The 25,618-nt window shown below is 40.2% G+C and overlaps 1 protein-coding gene across 1 annotated transcript in view; it reads right to left on the reverse strand.

Moving 5' to 3' along the window:
* Positions 1-25,618, reverse strand: part of DZANK1 (double zinc ribbon and ankyrin repeat domains 1) — a 99,887-nt gene that overhangs the window by 57,010 nt on the left and 17,259 nt on the right. The window contains exons 3-7 of the mRNA XM_056121720.1: positions 23,688-23,802; positions 21,727-21,823; positions 20,652-20,776; positions 16,520-16,605; positions 3,111-3,228 (exon numbers count right to left, since the gene is read on the reverse strand). Of these exons, the coding sequence (XP_055977695.1) occupies positions 3,111-3,228; positions 16,520-16,605; positions 20,652-20,776; positions 21,727-21,823; positions 23,688-23,802 (541 nt within the window). The remainder of the gene's footprint in view (positions 1-3,110; positions 3,229-16,519; positions 16,606-20,651; positions 20,777-21,726; positions 21,824-23,687; positions 23,803-25,618) is intronic.

Raw genomic sequence — 25,618 nt, forward strand, 5'->3', positions numbered from 1 at the left:
TTGCTTCTGCCATTCTGGTGTAATAGCCTCACAAAATTAGGGAGCTCATTTCAATGACAACAACTCCTAGCATCATACCTGTCCTGTAGCAATAGCAAAGCATCTATGAGAAAGAAACCCTATAGCGTCTGAGTAATAGTACCATTGGGAGGGCACTTGCCATGCATGTAACCAACCCAAGTTTGATTCCCTGCACCCCATTTTGGTTTGGTTCCCAGAGCCCACCAGGAGTGATCCCTGGAAAAAGTCAGGAGTGGGTCCTGAGCACAGCCAGGTATGGCCAAAAAAAAAAACTAACTAAAAGGGCTTAAATTACAAACCTGTCTATATATTATTGTAAACCACAATGTATATATAAAGTGTAAGAGGGAAATAAAAAATAAAATAAAATGTCTACAAATCATAGAATACTGATCAATATAACTTTAGGGACAATATAGATATTGACAAATTTGATCTATTTAAAATATATAATATCTGATTAACTTTCTTTGAAACCAAGGAAAATTTTGATAGACCTTTTTGGAGGTCTGTGAAGTAACATTAACAGTGCACCAACCAAAAGAAGTTTGGAAAATTAAAACCAATGGGTGCTTCTATATTTCATATGATTATTATCTTCTTCAAGAAGCTCAAAATACATAGTGAAGGGGGTATGGTGCCGCCAGCAGGTCAATCTGTACCTGTGAGGTGAGTGCATCAGCAGCCTGATGGTGCCTTTAGACTTCCAGATACCCCAATATTGCTGCTGTGCCTTTGACCAGACCTCAAAAACTTGGGACAAGTTTACTAAGAAAGTAAACAGCCAAAAGTTACGTATGTGGGAGACACACCCACAAACCACCACCAGCTCAGCTATATAATTGGAGGCATGGCCTCTCTGGTTCCTGATTGAAATGCTTAATGGTCATGATCCCAGAGACTCAGAAACAAATCTCCAAACCCAATGGCTTTTGGCAGAAATGCGTCCAGTCCCTGCAGTAGGTTACCGGTGCTGGGCCAACCCAGGTGGGAATAGGTTTTGTGCCTTGGCCTATTCCCCCTGGCAGCCTGGTGGCCGCCATCCTCCAGAGGCCACTGGACAGTCAGGTTTGGGCCCGCAGTGAGGAGACACGCAGGGCCTCACGGAATGGGGGTGGATCCAGTCCTTTCCTCCCCACCCCAACGAGACCCCAAGTCATCGCCCACAAACGGCCTCTCTGGCTCCTGATCAAGCTGCTTAACGGCCATGATCCCAGAGACTCAAGAAACAAATCTCGAAACCCAGTGGCTTTTGGCAGTAGGTTACTGTCACCTTGCACCCTAGGGGGGAAAGGGTGCTGTCCCTCTGCCTGCTCCTCCTAGGCGGCTTTGTGGCCACCATCCTTCAGAGGCCACTGAACAGTCAGGTTTGGGCCCTCAGTGACGAGACACGCGGGCCCTCATGAGATGGGGATGGAGTCAGCCTTTTCCTCCCTGTCCCAATGAGACCCCGAGTCGCTGCCCATGAATGGCCTTTCTTGCTCCTGATCAAGCTGCTTAACGGCCATGATCCCAGAGACTCAGGAGCAAATCTCAAAACCCAGCAGGTTTTGGCATAAATCCCTCCAGATTTAAGTGTTAAAATTTCGGAATTTCAAAATTGCACGGGCACTACTGCAGCCACAGAACATCATATGTTATTCATAACCAGCAATAGAAACAAATTGTTTACTATTGCCTTTTCAGCAGATCTGAGTTTTGGGATAAAATATCAAATAATAATGGTGGGTCTGGTGTCAAAATATTGAATGTGATCAAAGTAGAGAGAGAGTAATGTGGAAATCATCTGCCCCACAGGTAGGGGGAGGGTGTGGGATGGGGGTATATTGGGGTTGTTGGTGGTGGAGAATGGGCACTGGTGAAGGAACGGGTGTTTCATTGTATGACCGAGACTTAGAACGAAAAGCTTTGTAACTGCTCTCACGGTGATTCAATAAATAAAATTATTAAAAATGAAAAAAATATAAGGTGGAGTTCATGCCCAATTCAATCAGCTAATCAGTAAAGGTAAAGGTAAAGGCCCTCCCGTTGATCGTCGATTTGCTCGAGCAGGCCCAGTAACGTCTCCATTGGAGACTTTGTTGTTACTGTGTTTGGCATATCAAATACTCTTGGTAGCTTGCTGGGCTCTCCGAGAGGGGCGGAGGAATCGAACTCGGGTCGGCCATGTTGGCCGCTTGTAAGGCAAATGCCCTACCGCTGTGCTATCGCTCCAGCCATAAATAGCAGTACTCCTACATAAAAAAAAAATACATAGTGAAAGTAAATTAACTTCTACAGCATACCTAGTTGATCCTATGGCAAAAGAAATGGCACTGCAAACCAGAATTTTCTGTATTTTTTTTTTGTAGGAGTACTGCTATTTATTCAGCCACTGATTAGCTGATTGAATTGGGCATGAACTCCATCTTAATTAATTAATTTATTTATTTTCTTTTTATATTTATTTATTGAATCACTGTGGGAAAAGTTACTAAGCTTTCAGGTTTAAGTCTCGGTCATACAATGATCAAACACCTTTCCCTTCACCAGTATTCATTTTTCACCACCAAGAACCCCAGTATACCCCCTCTCCCACCCCTCCAAATGCCTGTGAGGCAGATTATTTCTACTTAACTCTTCTCTACATTGATTACATTCATTATTTCGACAAAAGATGCACCATTATTGTTTAGAATTTCCCCCCAAACAATCAGAATTGCTGAAAAGGCATTGTGAAATATTTTGTTTTCTACAGCTGGTTATGAGAATCATAATGTCACGCGGCCACGACAGAATTTTCATTAAGCAGAAATCTCAATATTAAGAGATTAATTTACAAGTAGTTCTTTCAGTAAGTATTTATATCCGTGATGCCTGTAAGCTAGCTAGGTACAGTGCTATCACTGTTAATGAGAATCAGATAAATCAGGGAGCTGGAGAGATTGTAGAGCAGGTTGATCTGGTTTTGATCCCTGGCACCCATAAGTCCCCCAAGACAGTTCTGAGTGAGTGCAGAGCCAGGAGTAAGTCCTGAGTGTTGCCCCAAAACAAACCTCCCAAAATCAGATAAACAAATGAAAGAAGTGTTGAAGAATTCTGTTGCTCACCTGTGCTCCTTCTGGTGGTGGGAGACGATAGCCAAATACGGGCGGGACAGGAGAGCCACATTCTTGACAGAAGCGAGCAAAAGGATCGGCTGGGCGGGTGGCAAGGCAGTGGGCACACCTGCAACAGGAGAGGACCCTAGCTGGGCACAGTGCGCAGAGTTTATATTAAGAAAATAAGGTAGAAATCTAAAATTTTCAAATATTGTTTAAACACAAAATTTAAAAATACAAGGAAAGAAAAAGCAGACTACTCTCAGAGTTATGAAGCCAGGTCAGAGCGAAAGAAATTTCTCTACTTATTTTACTGCAAAGTGGACTCACCCCGAGAGCCACAGGTGCACTTGGCCTGTGGCTGGTTTATCTCATTTTCTGACTGAATTTAATCAGCAGCCTTGATCTCTAGTTGTGTGGGACTCTGGCTTTTCCTATTACACTAAATTTGATGTGTAGAAGAGTGAGCCCCCAAATTCCAGAAATGTCTGAATTATACTTTCTGACTTCTTTCCTTGCCACCAAGCCCAAACTGAGTGCTAGATCTTTCCTGGCTTTCTGGAAGGCTATTGAGAAGGTTCATTCTTGATCCTTTAATTTATCTGATCTCTCCGTAGTATCTATCATGTTTGGATACTGTGCACTGGAGTGTTTAGTTGCTTGTACAATCTTTTGTTATCATGAACCACATCATTATTCCAATCTTGTCGGCTGAAAAAAATGTCAAATATTCATATTTGCAGGTATAATACTCACATTCTAGGCTTACAGAGCTACTACACCATACCCATCACTTAGAGAGCTGATATTTCTCACTCCCTAACATGAGTCCATTCTCACACCTCTGCCTCCACTTTGACTTCATCAGTTCTGTTGACAGTATCATGCTTATATTTTCTTGTTTATTGCCTACTCTCTAGCCTTGTTTTTTTATACTATACATATGAAAGATCATTCAGTAATTCCCTTTCTCCTGACTATTTTCACTTAGCATGATGCCCTCCAACTGTCTTGGGGGACTTATGGGGTGCCAGGGATCAAAACCAGATCAACCTGCTCTACATAATAAAATGCAACATCTTATCTTTTCTTATCGCTGAACTCTGTTTCATTGTGTGTATATATATGTATATATACATAAATATACTAATTTCTTTACTTATGTAACAATACTTGTGTTGTTTTCAAGTTATGATAAATAGTGCTGAAATGAACAGAGATGTGCACATACCTTTACAAATTAATAGTTTTGTGTTCCTGGAAATGGAATTACCATTCCATTCTTTGACACCACTACCATCAAAGAATGGAACTGCTGGGTCATGTCGAAGTTTCTAATTTGCATTTCCCTGATTTTCGGTGGTGATGAACACTTTTTCATATGCCTGTTGATCCTCTTTAAGTCTACTTTGAAGAAGTGTCTGATCATCTGCTCTACCCATTTTAATAGGTTTGTTGAGTGTTTTTTGTTGATGAATTTTGTTAGTTCTTTATGCATCTCAGGTATTAGCCCTTTGGCTCAACATATGATTTGCAAACACTTTTCTCCTACTCAGTAGGGTGTCCTTTAATTTTAGCCATTTCTTTGATAGTACAGAATCTTGAACATAGTCCCATTTCTTTATTTGATTTTTTTTAGACTTAATATACTATTTTTTAGTGTCTTAAAACTTTGAGAAGGGGCTGGAGAGGTAGATAGCACAGTGGGTAAGGGCATTTGCCTTGCACACGACTGACCTGGGTTTGATTCCCAGCATCCCATATGGTCCCCCGAGCACTACCAGGAGTATTTCCTGAGTGCAGAGCTAGGAGTAACTCCTGTGCATCGCCGGGTGTGACCCCCCCCAAAAAAAAGCAAAAAATAAAAAAAAAATAATAAAACTTTGAGGATATTTGAATCTATCTTCATCAGGAAAACTGTCTGCAATATTGTTTTTAGTGGTGTCTCTGCTTTTGGTCACTGTCACTGTCACTGTCCTCCCGTTGTTCATCGATTTTCTCGAGCAGGCCCAGTAATGTCTCCATTGGAGACTTTTGTTGTTACTGTGTTTGGCGTATTGAATACATCACAGGTAGCTTGCCAGGCTCTGCCGTGCGGGCGAGATACTCTCGGTAGCTTTCCGGGCTCTCTGAGAGGGGTAGAGGAATCGAACTCAGGTCAGCCATGTTGGCTGCGTGCAAGGCAAAAGCCCTACTGCTGTGCTATTGCTCCAGCTCATGCTTTTGGTAACAGGGTTATTTTTGTTTCATTAAAGCTGTTTTCAGGGCTGGAGCAATAGCATAGTGGTAGGGCATTTGCCTTGCACGCAGCCAACATGGCCGACCCGAGTTCGATTTCTCCGCTCCTCTCGGAGAGCCCGGCAAGCTAGCCTGGCAAGCTATTCGTGATTGTATTCTATATGCCAAACACAGTAACAACAAAAAGTCTCCAATGGAGATGTTACTGGGCCCGCTCGAGCAAATCGATGAACAATGGGAGGACAGTGAAAAAAAAAGCTGTTTTCAAATATTCCTGGTTTGGTGTTTTTTTTGGGGGGGGGAGGAGGGAGGGACAGGTGTCACACCGGGCGATGCACAAGGGTTATTCCTGGCTGTACACTCAGGAGTTACTCCTGGCAGTGCTCCGGGGACCATATGGGATGCTGGGAATCAAACCTGGGTCAGCTCATACAAACCAAATGCTCTACATGCTGTACTATTGCTCCAGCCCCTGGTATTTTTTTTTTAACTTTCTGGAGAGTTTCAGAAGTACAGGATTAGGCCCTCCTTGGAAGTTTGGAAGAATTCACTAGTGAAGTGATCTGGGCCTAGGTTTTTATTTTGGAGATTTTTATTTGTTGCAATGTTTGCTAATAACTGGTCTGTTCAGATTTTCTACTCCCTCCTGACTCAGTCTTGGGAGGTTTTAGGATTCTAAAAATATATCTATTTCTTCTAGGTTCTCCAATTTAGTGGTATAAGGTTCTTTGTGTATTTCTGTGCTGTGTGTTATAACTTTTTCTCTGTCCTTCCACTCTTTTTTTTTTGTTTTGTTTCTGGGCCACACCCAGCGATATTCAGGGATGCTCCAGGGTCAAATCCAGGTTGGCCATGTGCAAGGCAAGCTCCCTTACCACTCAACTATCCCTGGGGCCCCTCCTCCTCCTTTCCTTTCTGATCCGATTTATCAAAGTGTTCTACTCTATTTCCTCCAGGAATCTAAGGATTTTTCAATTTTGTTAAAAATAATTTTTTAAAGCTCTTGGTTTTATTTCTCTTTTGTATTATGTTTTTCCCCCTTACTTCTATCTTGTTGATTTTCACTAAAGTTTTATTAAATTCTCCTACTTACTTTAGGCTTCATTTGTAGTTCTTTTTTTAGTTTCTTGAGCTGTGTGGTTAGATAAGTTAGCTTTTCTTGTATCTTTACGAACACCAGTATTTCTATGAATTCCTTACATTGCACTACTTTTGCTGTATTCCGTAAATTCTAGTAGCTCTTTCCTCATTCTCATGTTTCCATGAGGGAGGAAACACTTTATCTAAGGAAGAGGAAAGTATAAGCATGTTAAGGGAAGATTTGGAGAGTATCAAAATAATCCAAATAAAAATCATATTGATATTAAAGAACTATTTGAAAATAGAAAAAAAATTAAGGGAACAAACACTTGGAAAAAACTATGAAACCCATACATCAAAGCTGTTCAACGGAGCCCCAACAGTCATGCACACCAACTGCCTCCACTGTCATGTGAGCTCATATACCGGTTTTGCTCTAGGGACTCATAAATAAATTTCAAGAGAGATAAACTAGCCCAAAACACTTCTCAGATGCCTGTTCCTGGCTGAGACATCGGGCACTCCAGAGGCTGAGACATCAGCACCAGCAGCCACTCCCACCCTCCAAAGTCACTGCTAAACTACTCCTTTGTCCCACCTGGAAATTAACCTGCCCAAAACTCAGGTCCACAGGTTCCTATGAGTGAAATCTCCAGACTTTCTAGAAGATGGGTAGGATGCCTCCGTGCCACACACACACCTGCCTGTATTTCCAGAAGTCACAGTTACACCTAAAGCTGCCACCTAGTTAAAAATTTAACTCCAGGTATACTGCCCATTTAAAAATTCTAGATTTCCTGGAGAACCCATGTGGCCACACAACATCTCCAAACTCTACAACACTGATAATCCAGTAGCAGCACACCAGATTAGATGGGATGTAACACAGAAGCCAACTAATCTCAATTAACAAAAAATTGACACAGAAAGCTTAACTTGTAACAATATTTCAGTAGTCCCTCATACAAGAACTTAATGTCTTCATGGTTAGATACAACAAGTTACACTAATTTATTCTAAAGAAATACTTTTTGATCATTATGTTATCAATTTACTGGTAAAAAGGAATATAAAACAGATTAATATGGGACTGCTATAAGGGAAGTCTTGAGGGGTGACTGGCAAAATTGGAGACAATGGTGGAGGGAAGGTGATGGAATTGGTGTTGCAATACTGAATGCCTGTAACAAATCATCATTAACAACTTTGCAAACCACAGTGTTTAAATAAAGTGTGGGTCATCAAAAGAACAAATGCAACCAGTGTTGGCATGGATGTGGTGAGAAAGGGACTCTCCTTCACTGCTGGTGGGAATGCTGACTGGTTCAGTCCTTTTGGAAAACAGTATGAACTATTCTCAAAAAATTAGAAATTGAGCTCCCATTTGACCCAGCAATACCACTCCTGGGAATACCCCAGAGAGGCAAAAAAGTCCAGTCGAAGTGACACCTGCACTTGTTTGTTCACTGCAGCACTCTTTACAATAGCCAGAATCTGGAAAAAACCTGAGTGCCCGAGAACAGATGACTGATTAAAGAAACTTTGGTACATCTACACAATGGAGTACTATGTAGCTATTAGAAAAGATGAAGTCATGAAATTTACATACAAGTGGTACTACATGGAAAGTCTCATGCTAAGTGAAATGAGTCAGAAAGAGAGTGACAGAAAGATTGCATTTATCTGGGGAATATAAAGTAACAAAACAGGAGACTAACACCCAAGAATAGCCGAGATAAGTACCAGGAGGTTTATTCCATGGCTTGGAGGCCAGCTGCACATACTCGGGATGCCTGATGCATGCTGAAAGTAGACTATAGACCAAACACGATGGCTACTCAATACCTCTACTGCAAACTACAACACCCTAAAGGAAAGAAAGAGCAAAAGGGAATGCCCTGCCACAGAGGCAGTGGGTGCGGGGGGATGGGGTGGGGGGATGGGAGGGCTACTGAGATCATTGGTGGTGGAGAATGGGCACTGGTGGAGGGATCATTGTATAACTGAAACCCAAGCACGAAAGTTTGTAAGTCTACAACTGTACCTCATGGTGCTTCACTAATAAAAAAAAATCTTGCTTCACAAAAAAAACAAAAAACCAAAAAAACAAATAGCCGGGGCTGGAGCAATAGAACAGCGGGTAGGGCGTTTGCCTTGTATGCGGCCGACCCGAGTTCAATTCCCAGCATCCCATATGGTCCCCTGAGCGCCGCCAGGAGTAATTCCTGAGTGCAGAGACAGGAATAACCCCTGTGCATTGCCAGGTGTGACACAAAAAGCAAAAAAAAAAAAAAAAAAAAAAAAAGCTACAGGGGAGAAAATACACACACACACACACACACACACACACACACACACACACACACCATACAAAAAGAATGGATCAGAGGGTCAGTGCAGTAAGCAGGGTGCCTGCCTTGAAGCTGGCTGAAGAGGGTTTGACCCCTGCCATCCTTATGGTCCTCTCCAAGCCCCGCTAGGAGTAATCCCTGAGCACAGAGCCAGAAATAGGTTGTGAGTGCCGCTGAGTAGGGCCCACAAACAAACCACAAAAGATGAAAGAGGCCAGAGAGATAGTATAGTGGGTAAGACACTTGCGTTGCATTCAGACAACTCGTTTGGTCTCTGCTACAAATATGTTGTCCTGAGCCCCTCCAAGAGCAACCCTTGAGCACTGCCATATGTGCCCCCAAAAAACAATAAACAAAAATGAAGAGTGACAACAAGTCATCATAAAAAAAAATACAAGCCAGAACATAAAGAAGCAGCATCTTTAATGAAATAAAATAAACCTAGAATTCTCAACAAAATGTGATCAACAGAATGAGGAGAAAAGTAAGAATTTTTTTAACATATAAAATTAAAAGAATTCATCACTAGCTTTTTTGCACTGCAAGAAATGTCTAAGCATTTTCTTTAGCAAAAAATAATACAAACAAAGAAAATATCAAACAAGAATCTAGATCTACAAAGAAAATAACAACACAAGAAACAGTAAATATTGAATAAATTTTTAAAATTCTCTTATCAACATATTTAAAATAAATTATAGTAGCTTGTTAAAATCATTATAAATTATGCTCAAAAAGGTAAAGGTAAGGTAAAGGCCCTCCCGTTGATCGTCGATTTGCTCGAGCGGGCCCAGTAACGTCTCCATTGGAGACTTTGTTGTTACTGTGTCTGGCATATCGAATACTCTCGGTAGCTTGCCGGGCTCTCCGAGAGGGGCGGAGGAATCGAACTCGGGTCGGCCATGTTGGCCTATTGTAAGGCGAACGCCCTACCCGCTGTGCTATCGCTCCAGCCCCCATTATGCTCAAGAGATATTTAATCCTGGAATGGAAGTATGGTTCAAAATGTGAAAATTCAGGAGCCTAGTGACAGTACTTGGAGTAAGGTGCTTGCCTTCCCTTGCCTTGCACAAGGCCGACCAAAGTTCCAATTCCACGGTTCCTAGATAGCCCCCTGAGCACCACTAGAAGGGTTCCCAAAGCCCAGAGACAGAAGTAATCCCTGAGCAATGTCAGGTGTGGCCCCAAACGAAACAAAACAAAATGTGAAAATTCAGGGACAGAAATATAGTACACAGATGAGGTGATTGCCTTGCACACTGCTGACCTTAGCACAATCTGCAACACTCCAGATAAGCCCCCAAGTACTGCCAGGAGTAAGTCCTGAAAACAGCTAGGTATAGCCCAAACAGGCCCTCAAAATGTGAACATTGATCAATAATAGGATGAAGAAAAAATCCACATGGTTATCCCAATAGATTGCGATCTAATTGGATTAAAAAAAAAAGACTTGACAAAATTAAACATTCGTTTATAAAAACACTCAAAAAATCTGAAAAGGAAAAATACTCTCAGTACAGAATAGGTACATATGAAAAACCCACAACTAATATCATGAAAGCTTCTCCCCTGGTCAGGAAGACAAGGAATCTCACTTTCACTTTGATTCAACATAGCACTGTAAGTTATAACAATAATTAATCAAGAAAATGAGTAGCACAAACTTTCAAAAGTGCCTATCAAGACGCAGGCTAGGGTGGGGGGTTGGGGAAGGAGTGAAGTTGACACTGGTGGTGGAATCATGCTGGAACATGATTATATCTAAAATTCAACTATGAATAACTATTATAATTTATGTATTATAGTTTAATTAAAATTTTTTTAAAAAGATAAATAATGCCCCCTGCCTGGAAGAGACCCCGTGTTGCCACCCACGAACAGTTCCTCCATTCCTGAATGGCCATGATCCCAGAGGCACACAATCTCGGAACCCAGAGGCTTCTGGCAGAAATGCTTCTGGATTGTGAAGTAAGCTACGCCCCCATCCCGAGCCGCCCTGGGAGGGGGAAGGGTGTTTGTCCCTCTGCCTTTTCCTCCTCCGCGGCAGCATGGTGACTGCCATCTTTCAGAGCCTATTGGACAGAAAGGTAAGAGCTTGAAGTGACAGGACACACGAGGCCTCTGGAAGTGGAGGGCACCACTCGCCCTTCTCTCCGCCTGGACAAGACCCTGAGTTGCCGCCCATGAACGGCTCCATTGCTCCTGAACGGCTATAATTTCAGAGGCACACAAACCAATCTTGGAACCCAGCAGCTTCTGGCAGAAATCCCTCTGGACTTAATTACTAAAATATCAGAAATCCAAAATTGTGGGGCCACTATCGTGTCTGAGCGACATCAAATGCTCTTCATTATCAGCAATAGAAAACCCATTATCTAATGATGCATTTTCGGCAGGTCTGATAGTTGGGGAAAAATTCCAAATAGTAATAATGGGTGTTCTGTTGAAAAATAGAATGTAATCAAAGTAAAGAGAGAGTAAAGTGAAAATCATCTGCCACACAGGCAGGGGGAGGGTTGGGAATGGGGTTATACTGGGGTTCTTGGTGGTGGAACATGTGCACTGGTGAAGGGATCGGTGTTTTATCATTGTATGACCAAGACTTAAACCTGAAAGCTTTATAACTGTTCTCACAGTGATTCAATAAAATATAATAATAATTTTAAAAATAAATAAAAAGATAAGTAACATTTGTATAATAAGGATGGTCACAATAACACAAAGAATATTATTACTAGAAGTGTATTTCCACAATGTTCTTATACTATACAGAAAGTGGCATAATAGTATTTTCAGATACACTACAAGTTTAAAACATGCTATCAACCACAAAGCTATAGATAATAAGACAATAAATAATATGAAATAAAATGGAAACATAAAACATACCCATAAATAAATCCAAAAGAAAGCAGAAAAAATGAAAAGGCAACAGAGAATTGATAAGACAAACAGAAAATTGCATGATGTTTGGTTTAAATTAAAATACAAAGATAACTGAATTAATACAAATACTCCCAATACCCCGATTAAAATGCCAATATTGTCAGATTCTAAGCTCATCTATTTACTACTTAAAAGAAGTCAACTTTTAAAAAAAGTCAACTTTAAATAGACACAAATAAGTTAAAAGTAAAATAATTTTGTTTGGTTCTGTTTTTGGACCACATCTGGCAATGCTCAGGGCTTCCTCTTGCCTCTGCATTCAGGAATTATAGTGGCAGTACTTAGGGGGGGTCATATGGGATGCCAGATTAAACTGGGTGGGCCACATGCAACATGCAAGGCCAGGCCCAAAAGTAAAAAGAATTTTTAAAAGATATATGAAAACAAAAATTAAAACTCAGAAGTGACTATATTAATACCAAACAAATATTTATGAGCAAAGAATATTTCCTGGGTAAAAGAAAGTTGGGCTGAAGAGACTACAGAGAATAAGACTACAAAGAAAAAGGTTGTATCCTGTCTTTCTCTACTGATTTTCTATTGTTTAATCAACTAAAAATATGTTGGAGTTTATATTTTTGCCTTGCATACAGTCAATCCAAGTTCAATGCATGTCATCAATTATAGTTTCCTGATCATCACCTGGAACAATGATCCCTGAGCACAGAGCCAGGAATAAGCCCTGAGCACCACCAGGTTTGGCCCACAAACCAAAAAAAAAAAAAAAAAAAAAGGGAAGAAAAATAAAGGTATTTCATAATGAAAAAGGGACCAGTTTATCAAGAGTACCTAATAATTTCACACACTTTACAATAGATCTTCAAATTACATGAAGGATTAACTGACAGAAATGCAAAGATAAGAAGATGAATTCGTAAGTACAGTCATAAATTCCAACATATTTTTAATAGACTAACCAATAGAAAATCAGTAGAGATAGGGAAGATAATGCTATCAGCTCAACCTTACCATACATCTGAATATATATATACATGTATATATATATTAAAGAAACTGAATGTATAGTATAAAATCTTACTTTAAAAAACATCTCTGGGGGCTGGAGCAATAGCACAGTAAGTAGGTGGGGCGTTTGCCTTGCACGCGGCCAACCCGGGTTCGATTCCCAGCGTCCCATGTGGTCCCCTGAGCACCACCAGGAGTAATTCCTGAGTGCATGAGCCAGGAGTAACCCCTGTGCATCGCCAGGTGTGACCAAAAAAAAAAAACTCTGAAAAAAAATTAAAAAATAAAAAGCATCTCTTGTGGCTGGAGAGATAGCACAGCGGGTAGGGCGTTTGCCTTGCACACGGCCAACCCGGGTTCGATTCCCAGCATTCCATATGTTCCCCTGAGCACCGCCAGGAGTAACTCCTGAGTGCAGAGCCAGGAGTAACCTCTGTTAATCGCCGGATGTGACCCAAAAAGCAAAAAAGAAAAAATGAAATAAAAAAATAAAAAACATCTCTGGAGGTGCCAGAGTGTGGAATGATAGTTCAGTGGGTAGGATGTTTGTCATGCATGTGGCCAACCCAGGTTCAATCCCTGGCATCTCATATGTACCCCAAGCAACGCCAGGAGTAATTCCTTACTATAGAGCCAGGGGTAACCCTGAGCACCACTGGGTATGGTCCAAAATCAAACAAACAAAAAACCAACTCTGGAGTGAAATGCCTTCACCAGTAGATTCTAACAAATAAGTAAGAAAATAATACTACTACTACATAAACTAAAAAAGTTCAGAGAATATTTTTCAACTCATTTTATAAAACTAAACTACCCTCATACTAAAAACGAATCAAGGTATTAGACAAAAAAATACAGACCAATGTCCATCACATAGATACATGTGTAAAAAATTTATATTATATCAAACCAAATTAAAGAATAAAATTATAGATAAAACCCTAAATGGAATTTATCCCATGAATGAATGTTTAATTTAATATTTGAGTATGAATCATTGTAATTCATCCCTATATTATTGTTTAATAAATGGAGAAGAGGTTATGGGCAAAATCCAATATCTACTCCATGGAATATACTGGGCTATAAGAAAAAATTCATGCAATTTCCCACTATGTCAATGGGTATCATGCTGAGTGAAGTCAGTCAGAATGAAAGAGACATATACCGAATGATCTCTCTCATATGTGGAACTTAAAGATAGACAGCAAGGTAGCAACAAAGATCCAAAGGCAATATAATGCGGGAACTGATCCATACAATTGAGTTGGAGTGGATGAGGTGATAAGAAGGTGTTGGAGTCCTTTGGAGAGGCAGATGGGTACACTGGTGATGACTGTGGTACAGGAAGTATGTGCATGAGAGGCCATTAATAATAGTTTTGTAAACCACAGAATCTCAATCCAAAAATACCAAATTAATAAAGATGCACACAGTAAGGGAGCAACACTTGTCCAAAGGCAACAGAACTGGAGGGTTAGTCCATGGTACTAAGTTTGTGAGTGGGAAGAGTGTGGAAATGGAGGAGCATTTGGGATCTTGTTGGAAGGAAGTGGGTACTCTGGTGATGGGTGTGGTTTTAGAATGATGTATGCATGAACTCATCATTAACAATATTGTAAATATCACAGTACCACAATAAAGATTTTTTTAAAGAGTCCATCTTTTCTATAATGAGGGATATATCCATATGCTCATAACACAGATTCAACAGAACTGAAAACAGGAGACATAACCACTGAAACTTTGTAATGTGTCCATCAAGTAGACAGGTGGGGGTGGAGCAGGAGTTCAGATGTGGAGGGAATCTGGGAACACTGGTGGAGGGAATTTGATGGTGGTGGAGTGATTGGTGTTGGATTATTGTATGCCTAAAACACAACTATCAGTAACTTTGTAAATCATGGCTCTTTAATAAAAAATGTTATACAATTTTTAAAAATTTCATCTTTTCTTAAGCTAAGTAGTGTCCCATTGTATATGTACACAATTTCTATACTCACTCATCTTTCACTGGACACTTGGGTTGTTTCCAGATTTCAGTTATTCTAAAAAGTTCTACAATGAGTACTCAGTACAATAGCTAAGATTTGGAATCAACCTAGATGTCCAAACACAGGTAAGTGGATCATGAAGATGTGGTATATGTACATAAGGAAAGACTAAACAGTTGTAAGGAATGATAAAATCATGCAATTCACGGCAACATGAATAGAACTGGAATACATCATGTTAAATGAAGACAGAGGAATAAGGATAAAGCCAGGCTGAAATCACTTGTAGGTGGTGTTAAGGAATGAGAGAGCCAAATATCCAAACCAGAGTCAAAATCACTGAAATCGAGAGACATCCAAACTTAGAAAGGTGCCTGTCAAGATGGCAGGCTGGGTTGGGAGGGGGAAGTTGGGGGAGAACTTAGGAGGGAACCTGGGAACATTGGTGGAGGGAAGCTGACAATGGAAGTGGGATCAGAGCTGCAATACTGTATGTCTAAACATCAACTATAAATAACTTTGTAGATCATGGTGCTTTAATTAAAAAATGTTCAAAAAGAGAAATAAACGTGAGATCAAAGAAGAAACTAGCTTCAAATATTATTGAAGTTCCTCGATTCAGCTGGACAAGAACTACTGAACCCCAATACACAACAGTTATGTAACTGGAAAAACAATTTGTAAATCAATAAATCCAGGTTTTTCTCAGGCAAAAATAATAATAATAAAAAAAAACTTGTCTGGTTTGTCTCCAAAAAAAATTGAAAGTGCTGCAATGAATATAGGCATGCATATATCTTTTCAAATTAGTGCATTAATGTTCTTTAAATATATGGAATGAAATTAGTGTTATATGTGATTCTATTTTCAATTTTTTGAGAAGTCTTCATATTGCTTTTATAAAAGCTGTTAATTTTTTTATTGTGGTGGGCTTCAAGTTTTTTATATATACATATATACTATATACACATTTTGTACATACATTTATGTTCATGTGTCAATTATACTCCTTAAGTAAGACAGTTTACTATATACCCATAATACTTTTAAAATACACAAAACTTTGTGGCTGGAGCAGCCCTGAAACATAATTTTTATTACAGTACAGCAGAGAGGGTACTTGCTTTGTATGCAGTCAACCTGGGCTTGGTCCCTGGCACCCCATAAGGTCCTCTGAGCCCCACTAAAAATAATCCCTGATTTCAGATCCAGGAGTAAACCCTGAGTACCACGAGATATGGCCCAACAGCCCCCCCAAAATTAAAATTATGTACAAAACTTTTTCTTTTCATTCTTTGTTTTTGTGATTACTTTTATTCAAGTAATATATATATTTTTTTTGTTTCTTTTTTTTTTACAGTTGTAGATTTACAATTTTTTGTGCTTGGGTTTCGATTATACAATGATCAGATACCCATCCCTCCACCAGTGCCCATTTTCCACCACCATGGATAATATCCCCCCACCCCCATATCCCCATCCCCCCCGTCTCTGTGGCAGGGCAATCCCCTGTGTTCTCTCTCTCCTTTTGGGTGTTGTGGTCTGCAAAAGAGGCATTGAGTGGCAAACATGTTTAGTCCATAGTCTACTTTCGACATGCATCTCCCCTCCTGGAGGATCCTCCAAACACCCTTTATTTGGTGCTCCCTTCTCTATCTGAACTGCCCTTTCCTCTAGGATACCCAGCTGGCCTCTAAGTTATGGAGTAATCCTCCTGGAATTATGTACAAAACTTTAATTAAAAAAGTTAAGAGTTGGGCAACGCCACTATTATTTACTATTCTGGTTTTATCCACAATACATCTTAGAATTTAAGAAATAGCAAAGAGTAAGTGATACTTACTTAAGAAAGTCTGTCTCCCTTTGAATTCTTGTGATCTCTGTGCTTGTCAAACTCTTCTGGCCAGCTATGTGTGCAAAACTAGGAAACTAAAATTAAGACTATAGATAAATTATGATAAAAGTTTTTAAAACTTCCATTAAAGTTTCATTTAATCTTTTGTATTATATCCAGAATTCTCTTAACAAATCACTTGTGGAAAGTCATAAGTAATTATAACCCTAGTACCCAACATTAAAACTATTAGCAATATTCACATTTAGATATATATTTCATAAATAAAAGGTTATTACAAGATATTTTAATTTACTTCAGATAGACGTTTAAAATGATAGTAAAACTAGTGGAGGGATTGTTTTGGAACATTGTATGACTGAAATCTTATCATGCACAGTCTTGTAACTGCATCTCATGGTTATTCCTTTTGAAAAAATTAATTAAAAATAAATAAATAAAATGATAGTAAAGCAGGAATAACATTAAAGCAGGTAGGTCATTTGCCTTGCAAACAACTGACTTTAGTTCAGTTCCTGGTACCCTATATGGTCCCCGAGCCCTGCCAGGAGTGATCTCTGAGCACAGAGCCAGGAGTAAGCCCTGGGCACTACCAGGTGTGACCCCAAAACAAACAAACAAACAAACAAACAAACAAAAATTGAAGTTTATTGAAGGAATGGTCCAAGAGTTAAGGCACTAGCCTTGTATCTAACTGACCCTGCTTCAAATTCCCAGCATCATGTAAGGCCCCACATGCACTGCTAGGTGCAGTCCTGAGTACACAGCCAGGGTTAACTCTCAGTCAACAACACTGGGTGTGGAATAAAACATAAAATAAAATACAAATAACTGAGTTATACAGAACTGAGCTTTCCACGGCAGGGCAAAATTGTACCATGTGGGGGTGAACCTGAGACAGAGGGGGGCAGGAAGAGGACATCCTGGTGAAGGGTGTGCTATTAGAATGTTGTGTGCATAAGACCCTATCACTAGAGTACTGTAAATTATGGTGCCTTGGATAAAATTTAAAGACAAAACCTTAGTTAGGATCCATTTTTCTTGAAAACATAAAAGTACTTTGCCACAAAAACAAACTGTGCACAGTTACATAGAAATAGTGAACATTTAGCTCACTATCCATTTTTTTGTGTCCATTCATTTTATACCAGGCACTGTATTTGTGGCAGGAAAGTGGACAAAAGTAAGTATTACATGGTCCTTGAGTCTAAGTAGCTGAACTGGTTACACACAAAACACTGGAACACAGACATCTCTATGGTAACGCAGGGTTGGCGCCTGCCACAAGGGAAAAGCAGAGAACAGTATCATCTGATTCATTTGTACTAGACAGCTTCTCCTAAACAGGGCTTGGGAAGGGAAAAGAAAGTTCGTCAAGTGGAAGGTAAAGAAAAGTTTGTCAGGGCCGGAGCAATAGTACAGCGGGTAGAGTGTTTGCCTTGCATGAGGCCGATCCAGGTTTCATCCCTGGCATCCCATATGGTTCCCCAGCAACGTCAGGAGTAATTCCTGAGTGCAGAGCCAGGAGTAACCCCTGAGCATTGCTGGGTGTAACCCAAAAAGCAAACAAAAAAAATTAAAAAAAGAAAAGTTAAGTTTGTCAAATGGGAAGTCCGAGTGGAGGAAATCCAGTTGCAAAGGCACAATGGCAGGACAGTTCATGGGGAGAATGGGGGTTGGGAGGGATACTGGGATCAGTGGTGGTGGAGAATGGGCACTGGTGGAGGGATGGGTACTCGATCATTTTATAACTGAAACCCAAGCACTAAAGTCTGTAAGTCTACAACTGTACCTCATGGTGTTTCACTAATAAAAATCTAAATAATAATAATAAAATACAAGTTAAAAGAAAGTCTGTTGAGAATGCAATGCACCCAAGGCATTGAGTATCAGGGGAATGGAACAAAAGGAGAAGACTCCTGGAGGGGAGAAGCTAACTCGTACAGAGGGTCTGATAGTAACCAAATGTGCCTAGCATTTTAGAATGACCTGCTGAAGCAGGTAATAGTATCTTCATTTTACTAATTTATTTTGGTAACATTATGTTTTGATATAATTTCAGATTAACAGAAAAATTGCAATGATAGTATAAGTAACTAGAGGAAGGTGCAGTCAGGATGTCCCTTTGCTCCTCAACACTTCCAAATACATTTCCTTCCATGCAACAGTACAATCACCAAAATGGAAACTTTTACTGTGAAAACATACTACTATCTAATCAATTCAATTTTCATTAATTATGCTATTTCATTAATAATGATGTCCTTCACAGTTATTAATTTTCCTTGGTCTTGAGATCCTGTCCAGTATTACATTTTGCATTTAGTTTCTTGTCTTTTGTCTCATTTAAACTAAAAGATTTCAATCTGCCAGAGTTCAATCTGCCTATACCTTTATGATCTTGACTTTTTGGGAAGAGAAACGGGCCAGTTCATTGGCAGAATCTCCTTCAATTTGGTTTTGTCTTTATGCATCTTGACACAAATATCACAGAAATGATATTGTATCCATCTCAGTGTATCAATTTATATCAAGAGATATATATAATCTCCAATTTAAGAAGAAATTCTCAATTCTCATTCTCCTAAAAAGCCTTAAATATAATCTCAGGGCTAGGATGAAAGAGACGTTACTGGGGCCTGCTTGAGGCAATCGACGATTAACAGGATGATGAATGAATGAAAAAAAGAAGAAAATTCTGAAAGTCACTTACTTGAAGTCAACACTGTATTTTCTCTCGCACTCAGCCCTATGTACCCTAATAGTCTCTGAATAACAGACTCCTGTGGGCTGGGTTTATGATTCCAGATTTAACACTATAGACAATGGGGAAGAGTCCTATTTTTAGTTGCTTTGTGTCAGATCCAACATGGTTTTGACCAAAATTTGCAAAGTAGTGGTCTACTGACCAAATTTGGTCTGCTATTGGCTTTTATTTGGCATGTAAAATTTTATATCAGTCCACACACATTTCCAATTTTGAATTAGCTGCTAGCATTTGAAATTAAGTCCTAAAGTCTAAAGATGCAGGTTTCTCCTTTCTCTTGCAAATTCAGAAGCAACATGAACCTGCTGGCCTTCATGTCAATGACTGACCAGAGCCGAGCAGAGATAACCCAGTTCGCTGGTTGGGAGTGTAAGTATATTAGGTGGGAGTGTAAGTATATTCATGGGCTTCATCCCAGGTTTATAGAATTATACAGAAGGATGTCAAGAGTCCCACCTAACCCCTCTTGACATCCTTCTGTATAATTCTATAAACCTGGGATGAAGCCCATGGATGAAAGTCTCTTCCAGTTCCCTCCAGGTGATTCTGATGCGTAACCAAGTTTAGGAATTATGCACTTTACTTCCTCTGTAGCTTCAACTTTGAGCATCTACCAAAAGGAGCAATTAAAACAGATTAATGGGCCCCCCACAGAGCACCAAGTCCAGTCAGTTTCGTGTGTGGGGCTAAGGACATGCACTTCTAGTGTGATATTCATGCTCTTGCTCTAGAGATTTATTTTGAGAATCACCATTTTATCCTTACCTTTATCATGACCTTAACATTTTTTAATATATTTCCAATATATCTGATTTCTCTTTTTTTGTTTTGTTTTATTTTTTAATTTTTATTAGTGAAACACCATGAGGTATAGTTGTAGACTTACAAATTTTTGTGCTTGGGTTTCAATTATACAGTGATCAAATACCCATCGCACCACCAGCCTTACCATTTAAATTTTTTGTTTATTTACATCTTTATTACCTACTTGCCCTCAGGCCCAATAAGATGTAAGCTCCTAGGACTGAGGAACCTTTCTTGTGTATCGCAATATTCTCAACCCCTCAAAACTGCTGGTGCTGGGGCTGGAGAGATAGGGTGTTTGTCTTGCACGCAGCCAACCCAGGTTTGATTCCCAGCATCCCATATGGTCCCCTGAGCTCCGCCAGGAGTAACTCCTGAGTGCAGAGCCAGGAGTAACCCCTGAGCATCACCGGGTGTGACCCAAAAAGCAAAACAAAACAAAACAAAACAAAAACAAAAAAACAAACCTGCTGGTGCTCAGTGAAAGCCCAAGAGACACCCTTAAATTTTTTCATGAGAATGTGAAATATATGGACGATATGTAGTTACCTGGGACTGGTGCGGGGGCACTCTAGAGCCTGCCTCTTCACTGTAAGCTGGAGTTTGCAGTGAGTTGTGTGAGAAGCGAAGATCTTTCAGAGTTTTAGGGTCCGTTCTTTCTCCCACCTTGAGATCTACAATTACATCAAAAGCAGCCTCTGTAAATACCTGTAATTATATATGGATTGTGCACACAGATCTTCATAATTGAAAAGCTTTTCATAAAGGACTGCTGTCAACACATTCTTTCCCTAGAAGTAGCAATTATGTAGAGAAGCCCCACTTCAGTGAAATACCACCAAGAAAGAAATGAGCACAGATGCAGGGGTGGGGGGAAGACAGGCAGAAAACCTGCCCCGCTTACACTCCACATTTCACATCAGACTGGGGAAATAGATTGTTCCAATAGCCAAAAGGGGAAGTTACAGTGTTTCCCTCAGAGACTTGTAACTGTACAAAGTTCCTCCTCTGAGTGATTGTTGTTTCTTATTGGAAACTCTTGCTCTCTAAAATCAGAAATTTATAGAAACTTTATTCTTCGGAGTGAGGTGGGTAAGAATAAAGTATCCTGTTCACACCTGAAGGACCTAAATCACCTTGACACTGAGAAGCAGCCTCAGTATCCAACCCTGGTGCTTAGCTTCATCGAAAGATTTCTGAGTACCACATCCTACGTTTATCCTTGCAGGTGCAGAGGTAACTGATCCCTCCCTTCAGTTAGTGCTCAGATGGTGACCACTTCACATTCAGCGCCACTTTGCTTTGTGACTATCAAATGTCTGCTTCCACCTGAATTTTACCTAGACTCCACTCTCCCCCCAAGCCCTCTAACTCATATTTTCCCTGGTTTGCTGAGACACCCCTGTGGTTTCCCTGCTATATGGTTTCCCTGGCCATGAGTCAACAAATTTCACTTTGTTAAACTGCATGATTATCTCTCATGGGCTTCAGCTGTCAACCAAGGCAGCTCGAAAGTTAAAATTAAAGCTTACTTTCTTGTTCCCATCTTATTCCAACCCTTTCACAGACAAGAAAACAAGCAGTTTCAAATACTAAACCTTGTATTTATCCTATCATATCATACCTGAAAACTTTCTAAGGTTAACATTCCAACCCAGTTTACTTTCAACATTTTTATATTTCTTCCTTAGTTTTGATCCAACAAATCCATTTTTCAGTTCCTAGAAATGAAGAGATTGTGTGTCAAGCATTTGGTTGATTCTGAGTCTGAAAGAAAATTAAGCCACATGGTGGAGATCTGGGGCATGCTTCACCTGTGTGAGGCCTTGGGTTTGAGCCTCAGCCCTCAGACAAAGGAAAAATGAAACAAAGCAAAGCAAAACGATGGTAGAAGCAATGCCACAATGTGCACTTCTTATTTGAACCTGTTTACAGTATTTTTACTAAATGACCAATGTTTCACTTTACTCTGGAAAGACACAGCTCTGTATCTGGTGTGGCAGCATGTCTAGCTGGAAAGTCCTAGACAAGTGACCAAAAGTGAAGGGAAGGGTAGCATGAGTGAACAAAATCTTGTAACAACAGGAGTCTAAACAATAATCACAGGGCTAAGGATCAAAGATACAAAGGTACAGGCAGCTGGTCCAAGATATATATAGATATATAGATATATAGATATATACACAAACATATATATGTATAATCTATCATTTACTGGGTTTTAAAAACTCCATTGGGATCAGAGACAGAGGTCAAAGCACATACGTTACATAAGGAGGCCTGGGACAATCTCTGAGCACCTCCAGGAGTGAGCTATGAGAACTGCTGGGTGTGGCCCCCAAACTAAAGTAAATCAATAATAAAAACTCTAATCTATAATTTCTTCACTGTGGATTCATACTCTTGTGCTAAATTTAAGACTAAAGCATATGCCGATACACAGAAGCTCAGCCTCTCTCTACTGGTCGTACATGTCCAATGCAGACTCCTGCCCTAAGCATATTTGAGCCTCACACTATGCCTGAATCTATTCTTTGGGTCCTATCACATCTCTCTAGTTTCTAGCCTACCTCTGGCTAAAGAGTCACCAAAAACAAAATGTCTCCCCATGAGAACTTTTTGATTGAGACTTTTTGGTTGGTTGCTTAACTATGGGTTGGTCTATTCTCTGGCCCTTGGATCTACTACACTGATATCCACAACCCAGGGTCTGAAATCTCAACTTCTTTTGAAACAGTTTAATTCATCCTCCAGAAAGGTAATATTTTAATTATGTGGAGTTAAAGATTTCACCATAATAGCAGTCTCTGCCACCCAGGACTTTACTAGTCTGGTGCATCTGTTCAACAGACACACTCATGTTATCGCCGTTTCCTACATGACCTGAGCGAGGCAGCATGTTCTCTGCCACATTAGAGCTTACTATGCATAGGGAAGATCGATCAGAAGAAAGAGTGACCATTTACTGACATCATTTTATAAAAGAAGCAGTAACGACAATGAAAACACAATTCAGCTTTGCTGGAGAAAGAAAGCAAGAAAGGGTGATTGAGGATGGACACTAATCCCCTGGGATTTGAGATTACACGTTTCTGCTTTCTTTAAATAGCACGGGATTTGCTGAAGATACTGAAGCATGGGCAGTGACACAAGGTGGGAATTTCTAATGGGAGAGGAAGGGTTAATCAGAGCGATAGCACAGCGGTAAGGCGTTTGCCTTGCACGCAGCCAACATGGCCGACCCGAGTTCGATTCCTCCGCCCCTCTCGGAGAGCCCGGCAAGCTACCGAGAATATCTCGCCCGCACGGCAGGGCCTGGCAAGCTCCCTGTGACGTACTCGATATGCCAAACACAGTAACAACAAAGTCTCCAATGGAGACGTTACTGGGCCCGCTCGAGCAAATCGATGATCAACGGGAGGGCCTTTACTTTACTTTACTTTACAAGAAATCATTGAAGATACTGGCAGTGACTGATGCCGGGATTTGTGAATAGAAATTATTAAACGAATGAGAAGACACCAATGCTGAGAAAGAACAGATAACGTGGTATCTATCTGCATGTGCTGGCACTTCTTTACTTGCCTGCTTTGAGGACTCTCTGAGAACAGCATCCACACTGTCTTCCAAGGAGAGTGCACTTGGTGTTCCTTGGCCCACCTGAAACACCTTTGTGACAATGCCACTCTCTCTGCAGTCTCTGAAAAGGAATTCAAGTGGGAAAAGTCTGTTACAGAAAATTTAAAGAAAAGCTGATCTAGCAATGAAAATAACTCATAAAAATCCCTTGGTCTAGTTATTAATTTTATATTTTAAAATTGGAGAAATAAAAATGACTTCTATCACTTTACTTTTTCATGTTTAGGCCATCTATTGCTATACAATAAACCACTTCAAAATATCAACCTGTGACTTAACCAGGTTTAGCTGGGCCTCAAATGTGGTTGATATTCAGTGGTGTCTAGGGCCGTCAACAGAATGCTCAATTTGACTGGATGACCCAAATGGTTGTTTCCCTAGTATTTAGAGCCTGGACTAGGATAAAGGAATAGCTGGTAGCTCCTCAAGCATCACTCTCAATAGCATCATCTGTCTATTCACAGATGGTCTTCCCCCTTTTCTCCCTCACACTCCTTTTGTTTAACTGAGGTTTCCTCACAATATGAAAGCAAAACTCCCCCTGCCCCTCGGGTGACAGCACATCCCCTAGTGCTTACATTCTGAGACCAAAGCAAAAACTGTAACATGTCTTGTGATCTACTTTTAGAAGTCTGTAGCATCATTTCTGAAGCATTCTGGAGATCAAAAGCCATAGAGCCAATCCAGATTCAAGGGAGAGTTACAAAAGATAAATCTGAGAAGCATGGTTAGCTGGGATCCATATGTAAGACCATCTACTCCAGTCCCGGGTTCAATTCTTCTGCCCCTCTCAGAGTGCCCAGTGAGCTACTGAGTATCTCGCATGCACGGCAAAGCCTGGCAAGCTACCCATGACGTATTCGATATGCCAAACACAGTAACAAGTCTCACAATGGAGACGTTACTGGGCCTGCTTCAGCAAATTGATGAACAACGGGAGGACAGTGCTACAGTGCTACTCCAGTGATTATAAAGGCATCTAATCATAGCCACAAGCAATTCCAAAATAAAGGCTCAAGCTTTCCTTACTCCAACTATAGGTAGTATACTATGTGCTGTTATGATCATTTTAACTGATACTTCTCAAATATCGATATGTTTTCAATTTATTCTCTTAACCTTGCTCCCCAATGATGTAATATAGGTTCCATAAGAAAGCAATGCAGAGGTGCTCCAACTCAAAATGTGTGGTGGTTTTATCCTCATTTATATTCTGCTTTTCTAAACAACTTGATGGAGGTATTATTTATGTGATACAAAATTCACCAATTTTTAGAAAAGTTTGACAAGATTTAGTAAATATGTATAACTGTATACAGTCACAATTCAGCTGCAGAATACTTGTCTCCACCCCACCAATCCCCCCACCCCTGACCATGAGGGCATGTGAGAGAGCTCCAGTAGCAGAATACATGCCTAGCAAAAGCAAGGCCCTGCGTTCCACCCTCAGCACCACACTGTGGAGCTCTGGTTTGGCCTCCATGGCCCTCCAAGACACTGGTGATGGCCCTAATGGTCCAAGGACCACAGGCCTAAGCATAGTTCTGTGGCTCCAAGTACTGTCAAGTGTGGCCACTATAAAAAAGATCATTTGCATCTTTAGTCACTTTTTCCTAATACATCCAACACCCCAGGAAAATTCCAGTCTGATTGCTGTTACTGTAGGTTTGTTCTTACCAGGAATTTAAAATAAATATAATTGTATAAATGTAGTCCAACATGCCTGGTTTCTTTTACTTATTACTATTCACGTAGTTATATTTATCAGTAGCTCATTCATCTTTATTGTTGTGTAATATTCCATTTTATAGCCATACTGAAATTTGTTCATACATTCCCCGGCTGATGATCATTTGAAATATTTCCAGTTTGGGGCG

This window comes from Sorex fumeus, unplaced genomic scaffold (genome assembly GCF_029834395.1).
Source record: "Sorex fumeus unplaced genomic scaffold, SorFum_2.1 ptg000044l, whole genome shotgun sequence".
In the NCBI taxonomy this organism is placed as follows: domain Eukaryota; kingdom Metazoa; phylum Chordata; class Mammalia; order Eulipotyphla; family Soricidae; genus Sorex; species Sorex fumeus.